Source organism: Salvelinus namaycush, chromosome 10 (assembly GCF_016432855.1).
Source record: "Salvelinus namaycush isolate Seneca chromosome 10, SaNama_1.0, whole genome shotgun sequence".
NCBI lineage: Eukaryota > Metazoa > Chordata > Actinopteri > Salmoniformes > Salmonidae > Salvelinus > Salvelinus namaycush.
The window spans coordinates 17,465,543-17,479,393 of record NC_052316.1 but is presented as its reverse complement, the minus strand read 5'-3'; the positions used below and the strand labels follow the sequence as shown (position 1 = coordinate 17,479,393).

General features: G+C 41.3%; 1 protein-coding gene across 1 annotated transcript; it reads right to left on the bottom strand.

Annotated features, from left to right (window-relative positions):
- Positions 1-12,576: 12,576 nt before the first annotated feature.
- On the bottom strand, positions 12,577-13,416 carry nfil3-4 (nuclear factor, interleukin 3 regulated, member 4). Its single transcript, XM_039003118.1, has one exon. It carries the CDS (start codon positions 13,414-13,416, stop codon positions 12,577-12,579), a length of 840 nt encoding a protein of 279 aa, XP_038859046.1.
- Between the last annotated feature and the right edge of the window lie 435 nt (positions 13,417-13,851).

Here is a 13,851-nt window from a genome sequence, read left to right as displayed (position 1 = left end):
GCAGCCGATAGGTCTAGAAGGATGAGAGCAGAGGAGAGAGAGTTAGCTTTAGTAGTGCGGAGCGCCTCCGTGACACAGAGAAGAGCAGTCTCAGTTGAATGACTAGTCTTGAAACCTGACTGATTTGGATCAAGAAGGTCATTCTGAGAGAGATAGCAGGAGAGCTGGCCAAGGACGGCACGTTCAAGAGTTTTGGAGAGAAAAGAAAGAAGGGATACTGGTCTGTAGTTGTTGACATCGGAGGGATCGAGTGTAGGTTTTTTCAGAAGGGGTGCAACTCTCGCTCTCTTGAAGACGGAAGGGACGTAGCCAGCGGTCAAGGATGAGTTGATGAGCGAGGTGAGGTAAGGGAGAAGGTCTCCGGAAATGGTCTGGAGAAGAGAGGAGGGGATAGGGTCAAGCGGGCAGGTTGTTGGGCGGCCGGCCGTCACAAGACGCGAGATTTCATCTGGGGAGAGAGGGGAGAAAGAGGTCAAAGCACAGGGTAGGGCAGTGTGAGCAGAACCAGCGGTGTCGTTTGACTTAGCAAACGAGGATCGGATGTCAATGTTACACTAAAGTTACACATCAATGTTACACTAAATTAATTAGTTAAATTATTGTTATTAAATGTTCAAATGTTCAATTCCAATGTTATAATTTATATTCAATTCCAATATTATATTCCAATGAATATTTTTTTGAAAACCTTTTGCTCCTGAATGTCATTTGAAAGATTTCTGGGTTTTAAAATCTTGCATTAATCAAATCATATTTAGTGCAATTGTACATTAGTCTGGTACGTTTAAAAAACTCCCCTTTTCTAAAAACAACATTTAATGAAATAACAAAACAAGTGTAAACTGTAGCCATTTATGCCACATACAATTTTTTTCTCCAAGCATTTCTTTTTTTATGTCAGTAATTAGACACTACTAGCTGCATTTGAACTCTCACGCCCAACTAGGAGAGGTAGGCTACTAAAGTTGAAGCAGCAAATTGTGTGGATAATGCAAAAAATATGTGCTTTTAATACAATAGGTAGGCTAACACATACAAAGCAAAAAGAGGACTGTTTCCAAATAATCTATGAGAAAACAAAAATATTTTAATCCCGAAGTCGTCTGTCTGACCGCTCGCAGCATGAAAAATGCTGACCGTGGGAATGCAGCCCTCTAGTGCACAGTCAGTACACAACACTGCTCATCATGCCTTAGCAGGATCAGTTGGTGACAGGGTTCCAGCAGGGTCAGACAGCCAGGGAAGACCAATCTATGATTGTCAGGTGAATTTTGCAGTATATTAACAATATCAGTGAATGATACAAAGTTCCATGTTGAGGTGAAGGGTAGACCTACAGTACAGGACAGCGGTTTAAAGGTACAGTCTGGGATCTGGGAATAATGGTACATTTATTGAACCATTGATTCTATTCTTGGATAATATAAAGTACACATGTACACCAAGGTAATTCTTTGTCATGCCTCATTTTAGGAGGATCAGATGGTGAAAGGGGTCTCAGCAGGGTCAGGTAGCCAGGGAAAACCAGTCTATGATGGAGCTGAGGTGGATTTTTGCAGATAAAACACTTTATTCTCTCTGTGCAGAAAACACTGAACAAGCCAGATGCTATTTTAAGGCAGTCTGACAAACCTCCAAAGTTGATTTCCAAACTGTATTAAGGGTTGATAGAGGCTTTTCCCGATGACACAAACCATGTAAAACAAAAATGTGAGGAAGACCTGGGAGACGCTATTGATGATGATGAATGGATACAGATATGTTAGATAAGTTAGAATGCCCATAAATGACTGCAGTTTAAGACCATCCATAGAACGTTACTATATGCCAGTGAAACTGAATTACATGCACTCAAAAATGTAAATATCTTCTGGAGGTGTAAAACACAAAAGAGGACATATTTGCATATGTTATGGTCTTGTGAAGGCTGGCTGAATTCTGGCAAAGAGTATGTTATTTTATCTCAGCATGTCTACAGATTCTCCCTTCTCCCTGTTTTTGTTTGCTTGGAAATGTTGATACTGGAGACTGTTCTCTGAAGAAACTGTGTAACCAAGCATTTGAAGTGGCTAAGAAATGCATTGCCATTCATTGGAAGGTTGGTTATCTTGGTTATCTAGATTTAATGTATTACAAGATTAAGGGTATACTGGGCAACTTTCATAAGGTCTGGATGCCTTATACCTGTATGGTCTGTATTGAAAACATGCCCACGTCAGGGGAGATACCTATTTAGGCAATCCTTAGCTGCTGGGCTGCTCAGTCCTGGCCCTTGGGGTCTGCTGTCCTGTGGGATGTCACTCTATCTTTGGCCTAACATACCCAAAACCAATCAAATGAATATTTCAGTAAGATCCTAAAGCTGAGTGAGGTGTGTTGGGTTGGGGCGCTGCAGGGTGGTGGACCCCTAGGGACAGGGTTGAACTCCGTCAAGACTGTTAGTAAAGCATTCCAGGTGAAGCTGGTTGAGAGAATAATAGAGTGTGCAAAGCTGTCATCAAAGCAAAGGTTCGCTACTTTGAAGAATCTCAATATAAAATATATTTTGATTTGTTTAACACTTTTTTGGTTACTACATGATTCCATATGTGTTATTTCATAGTTTTGATGTCTTCACTATTACGCTACAATGTAGAAAATAGTAAAAATATAGAAAACCCCTGGAATGAGTAGGTGTGTCCAAACTTTTAACTGGTACTGTATATATAATATATTTTGTGCTGTTTTGCATGTTATTTTGGTATTAATACGTGTCACATATTTGCATACAATGTAAAAAAAAAACAACAACATTGAGTTAATAAAGCTGCATACTAACATGGTCTCTTTTTTGTTTTCTTGAGTAAGGCAGCTCCAAAATGCAGGTGTTTCAGCCTAGCTCAGTGTTTTCTATGATGGTGGAGCAGCCAGCCAAAAATAGGGAGCGTAGGGGTTGGTAATGTTCTCTAGTTGCGCCGTGATTGGCTCAGTGTTCTGTCACTCGTGGGGACACTACGTCACCACAAAATCTACGGGGTGAGCTCTAAAATTGAAGCCGCTTGGGTGCTGCCATAGATTTACATTAGAAATGCATATCGAAGGATTCTCAAAGGTCAATGGCCAAAGATAAAATGAAGTCAAATCACGTTATATCTACCGTAGCTTTGATTGGACTAATCATGTCAACATCATACTTTCAAAATCTTAGCTAGCAGTCATTATCATGAATCAAGTCGACAATCTAGTGGCAAATCATTTTCATGAAATTATAGATAAAGGTATCGGTGCTCATCGGCCATTGGAAATCGCAAATTCAATAATGACTGGTTTGGAAGGAATCAGTGGCTAACTGCAAGCGTTGCAAAGCAATCACTAGCCTGCTATTCAGTGGTGTGGGTGTGTGGTCCAAGTCTGTGTTTAAGGGTCTCTTACCAAGCTTAAAAGGATAAACATTCACATATAACACCATGGGCCAGAAAAGGTTGAATACATTGGCCATGCTGTCAATCCAGCATGACTTCTGCCACATTCAAAACAACTGGAAACTCGGAACTGGGAAATCTCAGACTTCAGTGAGTTCAAGACAACTGGGAACTCTGACGTCTTTCTAGAGCTCCGACCTGAAGATCACTGACGTCATGATTCGACCTTGTTTTTTTCCAGAGTTCCCAGTTGTCTTCAAAGCACCATAAATCCTTAGAAGACTTTGATGACTAAATTTGATGACAAAATTAGCCTACAAGAAGGACTGTCGCGTCACCTTCCTGTTCAAGTGACTACAGAACAACAAGGCCAGTCCAAAAATATCTTGTATGCTGTAATTATGTAATATGCCAGGGAGATATGTATAATGTAGCTAAGAAAGTAATACTAAGTGTATGTTGTGTAGAAAGCTGTTAGTAGCCTATGCGCCTCACCCAAATTATTTGGTCCCTTTTCCCCTCTTAACTTAGCGTACTGTTCTGACTTGGTGGTGCACTTGTAAACTATATTCCGTTTTAGAGAAATGTAATCATTGAATGTTGTAAGAGCTTTCATTTTCTGTGTATATGCCCCCTTGATTTATCCTACGGTTCTGACTTGGTGTACATTGAGAATACTGTAAGAACAGCCCATGTTCTGAATTCTGTCGCTGTACATTTCAAAAGTGCTGAACAAATAGTTATATTGACTACGTCCGTCCTAGCTCGCTCATTAATGTCTTAATCGAAATTACGGATTGCCTCTTCTCCGCTTGTCGTTCCTTTATGACATAGTTTGTACATCTCAATTGTCAGTAGAAACCACATTTGTTTAAGCAAGTCAGCCATATCAGCTATGAGGCTGAATTAACTGTTTCACTGCCAGACAAGGCTCCGCTGATAGTCAGGTGTAACAGTGGTAAGGATTCACTCCATGGTGCTGAAAAGAAAGCTCTGCTGTTGGGACAGCTTTATGTAGGCCCTAACAGTTTGTGGGCACCATTTGTCACCATTATAGTGCAATTAATGTATTGTTTAGTGTTGTGTTGTGTAGTGGCTTTGCTGGCATGCATCTAAAACATTTTTGTGGAGTTTGCCCCACCAAGATTTACATGCTAAAATCACCCCTACTTGTCTCAAGGAATCTGGCTCCTTCTCCGGCTACTTTACCTGGCAGTTGAGCGTAAAGTACAAGATGGGTAATTACCGGACTAAGCTTAGAGGCTTTGTTGTGCCTGAAGTTGAATGTAATATGCCAGCAAAAAAAAGGAAAAGCCAAAAAGAGCAGAAGTGACCTCCCTCCCCCTTTACCGAGCTGGAGAGAACGCAGACAGTCTGGAACAAGAGAGAATAGAAATAGTAACAGAGGCAAAAAAGATGGACAACACAAGGGTGATCAATGAAAAGATGACCAAAGCATTTGCACCCCGAAGACAGGAAGTCATCAACCAGTGTCCCAGTGTTAAAGACATGAAAGGCAGATGGCCTGCTCTGTTTGAAACCTCTTAAGTTGGTCAGCAGTCAAAAAATACAATATCAAATGAAATAGCTTCACTATCAAAAACCTCTTTTGAGCCTTGCTTGACGATATTTCAGTATTTGTCTTTCAGATAAATGAAGAATATCAGAGGATCACCACAAAGAATCTTCAGCCAAGGTTTATGGCCATGTTGGACCAGTACACCGCTAAGCTGCTGTCCTTATTCCATTCACAGGGAGGAGCACTTGGACACAGATTGCAGGTCATGCTGCATGTCCTACTCCAAGTAAAGTATTTTCAGGAAAAATGCACTGTTTTATATTTATCTCGCTGATGTTTGGTGCTGCAATTTAAGCCACAGGCCCTGCTTTGCTACCTAAGCACTGTACGCCTTGTAGTAATATTGGATACTTGGATCGGTGAATGCATAGATTTCACTCCTTCACATGCACAGATTCAATCCAATGAGAATAGTTATTTTATTCTATATCAGGGTTATCCCAACATTGAAAGAATGTGTCTGTATTTTTGTGTTGTTTTTTTACAGGAAGCTGAAGGGGGTGATGTCCTGCAGGACCTTGCACAACATGTAATGAAAATCTCTGTGATCAAGAAGGAGGGTGCCATGGCGAGTGATGGTCCAGAGGAGATGGGTCCTAGAGGGTGTCCTGGTGATCACCGGTCTGGGCAGTGTCGCACAGGCTTGTGCCATTCTTCTTGGCATGACATATGCTCTGAATCTCAGCTACCCCAAAAAGCTGAAGTACACATTCAAGGCATTCCAGAAACTGTTTGTGGAGCTGGACTGATCAAAGCTCACAGTCAAGATGATAGCCAAGAACAAATTCCTTTCTTAAGCAGAATGACAGCCCAGAGGACAATTGTCATAGACTGAATGTCAGGGTTACTTTGTAACACCTTCGTAGTTAAACACTGAGGAGCCTCTGAAACTCTTCTCTCCCTTCATTTGTTCTGGTAGCAGGTCAGGAACAGTGTCCTCTACCACAGGCCTCTTGTTGTTGTTGAAGCCGCCTGGGGCACAGAATCTGTGCTGGGACCAGCCTCTGCCTACCGGGGGATGATCACCGAGAGGCGGGGCTCGAGCACATAGGCTAAAAGTTAAGAGGTTAAGGAAGACACGTTTATTCTTCAAAGTGTGATTTAAAGGTTCACTGACACAGTATTTAGTGTTGTGTTTTGTATACAAAGATACAAAATAGGTGTTTTTAATTAAAACCTCTACTTCATCACCCTACCGGATCCGGGATCCTCCTCATCAAAAAAGCTGACTAGCATAGCCTAGCCTAGCCTAACGGGACAGGGATATCATATAATATAATTTTCATGAAATCACAAGTCCAATACAGCAAATGAAAGATAAACATCTTGTGAATCCAGCCATCATTTCCGATTTTTAAAATGTTTTACAGCGAAAACACAATATGTATTTCTATTAGCTAACCACAATAGCCAAACACACAACGGCATGTTTTCACCATGTTTCCACCGCATAGGTAGCTTTCACAAAACCGACAAAATAGAGATAAAATTAGTCACTAACCAAGAAACAACTTCATCAGATGACAGTCTTATAACATGTTATACAATACATTTATGTTTTGTTCGAAAATGTGCATATTTGAGGTATAAATCATAGTTTTACATTGCAGCCACCATCAAAAATAGAACCAAAGCAGCCAGAATAATTACAGAGAGCAACGTGAAATACATAAATACTCATCATAAAACATTTATGAAAAATACATGGTGTACAGCAAATGAAAGATAAACATCTTGTGAATCCAGCCAATATTTCCGATTTTTTAAGTGTTTTACAGCGAAAACACAATATAGAATTATATTAGCTTACCACAATAGCCAAACACACAAACGCATTTATTCACCGCAAAGGTAGCTTTCGCAAAAACCAGCAAAAGATATAAAATTAATCACTAACCTTTGGACAACTTCATCAGATGACAGTCTTATAACATCATGTTATACAATACATTTATGTTTTGTTCGAAAATGTGCATATTTATAGCTACAAATCCTGTTTAAACATTGTGAATACGTAGCAACGATTCACCAGAATCTCCGGAGATATTTTGGACACTCACCTAATCTGACCAAAGAACTCATCATAAACTTTACATAAAAATACTTGTTGTATGGCAAATGAAAGATACACTGGTTCTTAATGCAACCGCTGTGTTAGATTTTAAAAAATAACTTTACCACAACATACAGCTTGGGTTATTGTGAGACAGTGCTCACCAACACGGCGGAGAATAGACATCAACATATTACACAGAAATACGAAATAACATCATAAATGTTGTCTTACTTTTGCTGAGCTTCCATCAGAATGTTGTACAAGGAGTCCTATTTCCAGAATAAATCGTTGTTTGGTTTTAGAATGTCCATTTCTTCTGTCGAATTCGCGCCACAATGCTAGCCAAGGTTGCTAACATTCCCATCCTCTCTTGGCGCAAAGAACGGAAAACTCCAAAAGTCCCAATAAACGTTGAATAAACTGATAAAACTAGGTTGAAAAAAACTACTTTATGATGTTATTATCATATGTATCAAATAAAATCAGAGCCGGAGATATTCGCCGTGTATACCGAACGCTTTTCAGAAGACAATGTCGAGGTCCCTCGCGCGCCGTCGAAGACAAAGAAAATACCGGACCTGTCACTCCAAAAGCTCTTGTTCGGCCTCAGATCAAGCTAGACACCCCATTCCACCTTCCACTGCCTGTTGACATCTAGTGGAAGGCGTATGAAGTGCATGCATATCGATAAATAAAAGCCAGTTGAATAGGCAGGCCCTGAAACAGAGCCTCGTTTTCAGATTTTTCACTTCCTGTATGGAAGTTTGCTGCCAAATGAGTTCTGTTTTACTCACAGAAATAATTCAAACAGTTTTAGAAACTTGAGAGTGTTTTCTATCCAATAGTAATAATAATATGCATATTGTATGATCTAGAACAGAGTACGAGGCCGTTTCATTTGGGCACGATTTTTTCCAAAGTGAAAACAGCGCCCCCGTATTGACAAGAAGTTTTAAGGATATCATTGTAAAATGTCATGTCAATTTTGTTCCCATGCGGTTGATGTTTGAAATACTGACATATGAATCAGTTTTACAATTTTTTTACCACATGTATTTTGAAAATTCTACCAGGGTCTGTCTACACCAGGGGTGGGCAATTCCAGTCCCCGAGGGCCTGATTGGTGTCACAGTTTTGCCCCAGCCACATCTAACACACCTGACTCCAATAATCACCTAATCATGATCTTCAGTTTTATTAATCAGCTGTGTTTGCTAGGGATGGAGAAAAGTGTGACACCAATCAGGCTCTTATAATGTCACAATTCTACCTACATCACTGAAATCTACCTGCAAAGCATTGTAGTTTATTTTTAACGGATTTCTACTGGGAACTTTTATGTGAAAAAAGCTTCTAAACTAAATAATTTATGGTTTAAAAAATATATTACAAAAGTAATATAGGTGGCATCCATCGGCAGCATTTGTGAATAGAGAAATGTTATAGGAAGAAACTAGTAAAAGTGTTTAGATTACATGATTATTGGGGTTGTCATCTCTTTTTCTTTCATTCTTTTTGCCCTGTAGGCAACATTTTATTTTGAAAAATACCTCACAGTGCAAACACGAGCTATTTGAGCCTCCATGAGCCCCCATGTTTGTAGTTAGCCATGGTTACTATGAGAATATTTTGGTCCTTATGAAGTCTGCGGAGTTACATTCTATCTCTTCTAATTCGATGGTTCTGCCATCAGAGATCCTATTATTGCTAGTGTACTAGTTCCTAATGCTACGGTTTTGTCTACCTGCAGCAATCAGGACCTACCTGAAATGTTCATTGCAATTATTGATTGAAATAATTTGTCAACTAATAATTTGAGAATCATAGCTGCTGTTTTTGTACTGCTTTTGTACTGTTTAATAAGAACTGTTTTGCAAACCGTTGATGTTTAAATAAATGGTTTTCAAGGATTCCTGGTGTCCTGATACCTTTTCTCTTAGGTGATCTGATCGAGTAAAACCAAAGTAAAAATGTGAACCAATATGAGTTGGTCTAAATGAATATATCATATGATTAATCATTCAGTTAAAATAACACCATTTCATAAATCTATTTGACTTCAATCAACTTAATATAATATTTGTATTTATATAATCTTCACTCAATTTATTTGACCACATCCAAACAGCTCACTCCAGCTTATCTACTCATAAAAACAAGCGAAAATATCTACTCAATAATATTAGTTGTAATTTTGTTGCCTAATATTTTGAGTAGATTCAACAAATCATTTTTTACAGTGTAGCTCAAATCACCCATGCCTACATAGAACAGCTTCCATGACCCTGGCCACAGCTAAGTTTGATACTAGCCTATGTGAGATTTCATAACTTTTAAAACCATGACCAGCGAGTGACTGTCAAAGAATACAGCAAAGAGATGATGAGTGAGTTAATATCTACGTTTTGTTCAACACTGTTTTTTATTAAACACTATTACAAAACATAAAACGCGCTTCTCTCTACTTCTACTCGCGCTGCAGCTGCAATGAATGAGTAGCCGAGTGTATCGATAGCCCTGTGTTTTTATTATTATTAACAGCTCGTGTATATTTTAATATCGAGGAGTATTTCACTTTCTCTGGTCATATGAACAACATGAATTTGTGCCTGCAGATGCAGTGCGAGTCGACTTTTGCCATAAGGTGTATCCCCTCTCTCTGGTCAGTCTCACCGGAAAAAAGGAAGGAGGGAGCGAGTATCATGAGACGCGGACCGTCTGCTGCTCTCTTCCCTCCCTCCACTGAGACTAATGCCGTGTTCAAAACAACTGGGAACTGCGAATTTGGAAATCCCTGACTTCAGTGCGTTCAACACAACTGGGAATTCGGAAGAAACGAGATCCGACGGGGAAAATCGCTTTGAACTGTAATCCAACTCGGAAACTCGGGTATGTTTCTAGAGCTCCTACTTTCCGAGCTGAAGTTCACTGACGTCATGATTTGACCTCATTTTTTCCCCAGTTGTCGTGAAAGCACCATGACCATCAGACTCAGGTACCATCAGTCCAGTAAAATAAAAAAGCGAATTATTTGCAAATTATTTCAATTTAGGCTCAGCTATGCCTCGCAAGTGCTACACCAACTGATCTATTTTGTTATCAAAGCTCGAGTTTTTAAATATAATATGGTATGAGAAGAACAGTATTGACAGGCCAGGTATATAGACAATATGCTGTGATAATGTATTAGGTCTACTGCACAAACCTCATCCTGACCAAAAAATAAAGTAATGTTTTTAAAAAATGGAGGGGTAGTTCTCGGCTTGCTTTTTGACTGTGAAAGTGATATTTTTCAGGGGGATATATAGTGACAAGAAAACCCTTTGGAATTACCTGGATTTCTGCATAAATTGGTCATACAATTTGATCTGATCTTCATCTAAGTGACAACAATAGACAAACAGTCTGCTTAAACTAATAACAAACAATTATACGTTTTCATGTCTCTATTGAACACACTGTAAACATTCACAGTGCAGGGTGGGAAAAGTATGTGAACCCTTGGATTTAATAACTGGTTGACCCTCCTTTGGCAGCAACAACCTCAACGAAATGCTTTCTGTAGTTTCGAATCAGACCTGCACAATGGTCAGCAGGAATTGTGGACCATTCATCTTTACAAAACTGTTTTAGTTCAGCAATATTCTTGGGATGTCTGGTGTGAACTGCTCTCGAGGTCATACCACAGCATCTCAAATTGGGTTGAGGTTAGGACTCTGACTGGGCCACTCCAGAAGGCGTATTTTCTTCTGTTGAAGCCATTCTGTTGTTGATTTACTTTTGTGTTTTGGGTCATTGTCCTGTTGCGTCACCCAACTTCTGTTGAGCTTCAATTGGCAGACAGACAGCCTTTTATTCTCCTGCAAAATGTCTTGATAAACTTGGGAATTCATTTTTCCGTCGATGATAGCAAGCTGTCCAGGCCCTGAGGCAGCAAAGCAGCCCCAAACCATGATGCTCCCTCCACCATACTTTACAGTTGGGATGAGGTTTTGATGTTTTTCTCCACACATAGTGTTATGTGTTCCTTCCAAACAACTCAACTGTAGTTTAATCTGTCCACAGAATATTTAGCCAGTAGGCTGTGGAACATCCAGGTGCACTTTTGCAAACTTCAGACGTGCAGCACTGTTTTCTTTAAACAGCAGTGGCTTCTTCCGTGGTGTCCTCCTATGAACACCATTCTTGTTAAGTGTTTTACGTATCGTAGACTCATCAACAGAGATGTTAGCATGTTCCAGAGATTTCTGTAAATCTTCAGCTGACACTAGGATTCTTCTTAACCTCATTGAGCATTCTGCGCTGTGCCTCCTCTCCGCACTCGCCCTGAGGAGCGTGTCATCAGCCCGGTCCCACCGGTGCCGGTCCCACGCATCAAGCCTCCAGTGCGCCTGCACACACCAGAGCTTCCGGCGACAGTTTCCAGTCCAGAGCGTCCGGCGACAGTTCCCAGTCCAGAGCTTCCGGCGACAATTCCCAAAACAGGTGAGCTATGAAGATGCAGCTACTGAAATGCACACTATTTGCAATAATAGTGTTGAACATGATTTTTAAATGACTACCCCATCTCTGTACACAGTGGTTGTATTTAAATAAGGTTAGGCCACATTGATTGGAAATTTGTTCTCATCTGTTGCTTAAGGGAGCTTTTGACTGAAAATGCATTGGGACAAAAACAACTACATAAGAAGATTTATAAGGTTGATTTCGACGGTCTTAAAATACAAATAAGTTGTCCCGAGACAAATAAATTGGTCCGTGACTGCTCGTCACTGTTCGTCATTTGCACCATAGATACCCCATTCCGTTAAGTGCATTTGTGGTGGTTATAACAGGTACAAGTAACTAACCACTAAGTTCTCACACCTAATATTATACACAGAATATGTCACTAGTTATGTTGAAATTCATCTCCTTTCATGTCATGTCTGGTATTTTCCCCTCATCTCAACTTCAAGACCTCAGTGCTTGCTCTACCAGGCAGCCAACATAACATAAACATTACCCACGCGGTAGCCTACACATTGCAGCACACACACACACACACACACACACACACACACACACACACACACACACACACACACACACACACACACACACACACACACACACACACACACACACACACACACACACACACACACTGTTTGTGTGCTAATCAGTAAAGAGTGAACAATAAGAGGAATTTATTAATTTGAAAAGATAAATTCCATCCATTCCAAAAAGTTAAAAACAATTATTATATTGGCTGCCCATATTGAGTTTTACATACATACTGTAAGTGAACTGGAGTCTCTCAGTTCTATAAAACACTTAATCCCCAAGTCCGGCTAATTAAGCAGGATTTACAGTAAAGTATGCTATAATGGATTTTATCCAGTTAACTTGGACACTAAAGAAGCATGGCAGAGAAGCAAAAACAAACAAAGAAATCTAACAAATGTCTGTTTTAAGTTGTACATAACGTCTTTGCTGTAACTTTGGTGTCAATGTTACAGCGCTGTGGTTGGTCTGCTCTGTGCTCCTGTGCAGTGTGGTCAGTCAGATACATAAAGCGGGAGTGGGGGGGAGGCCCTATCTCTGACATCCCTAAGGACAGTAGAAGCTCTGGGGGTCTTCAGCCTCAGCTTGTGCGGTATTGCAGCACTGGAGGAGGCTGCTGGGACCTGCTGTTCCCCCTCCTCATCTGAACACCTTCTCTTAGGGGTGGGCCTCAGCAGGGGAACTCCCGGCCAGGACGATAGGGCAGGGGGGAGAAGCGGGGGCAGGAGAAGGGAGGATGAGTTTGCAGGGTGGAGGACACTGGGCATGTCTAAGATGTATGGATATCCCCTTCTGGTTGGTAGAGCTTGTGGATGGATTAGGGCAGGGGAAGGTTGCCCAGTCAGGACGGAGGGTCGGTGGTGGTAAGTGGGCAGGGTGGAGGGGTCTCTGTAGCTGGGCCTGCTGCCCCAGTAGACATCTCTGTCCAGGGACTGGGTTGAGCTGCTGGGTGGCGGGGACTGGGGGCTGTAGGTGTTCGCATGGCGGAGCCGTAGCAGGCTGTTCTGGTGGGCAGCGTAGGCCGCAGGGCTCACCAGGCCAAAGTGGAGTTTGAGGGCCAGCAGTTCTGTGTTCAACCGGGCGTTCTCTTCACTCATGGCCACCAGGCGGCTCTCCAGCACATAATCGTTCACCCTCCTCTTCTCCCGCGACCGCTTGGCCGCCTCGTTGTTCTTGCGACGCTTCTCCCAGTAGGTGGCGTCCTTCTTCTCATTTGGGATAAACTCTCTCTTGCGCCGCAGGCCCTTGGGTGCCAGCTCCCACTCTAGGTAGGCTATGTGACCGTCCTCCATTTCCTCGATGCTCCCATTTGGAGATAGCGACATGGGTTCCATCTGGTCTCAGTATAGAAAGTAGGATGGCTGTTTCTTTGTTGGGCAGGTAAAAGGAAGATAAGTAACTTCTCATGCACTTCTTTCAGGTTGGTTTTCTAGGATGTCACCTGTGAAGGGCAAGTTAATTATTAGTAAAGTATTTGTCAAATCGTATGTATAGGCTATACATTTCCACATTTCTGCTATACAGTATGTCTAAGTGCCTGGGTCACAGATCAGAACATTTATTGATTTCTGTGTTTGACCGTTGACAGTTTTGAATGAAATGCTGTTATAGAGCCACAAAGCCCACTCCTATCCCACTGTCAGCCCACTGCCCAGCCCTCAGTCTGTCTTTGAGACCAGACACCTCCACGTCTAGACAAGCTGAATAAAACAGTGGTGGAAAGGATGGAAAGGCAGAGAGGATGAGTTGTCTGAGGTGTAACCAGACCC

Coding starts and splice junctions, on each gene's coding strand:
- nfil3-4 (XM_039003118.1), bottom strand. CDS start 13,416: ATGGAACCCATGTCGCTATCTCCAAATGGGAGCATCGAGGAAATGGAG.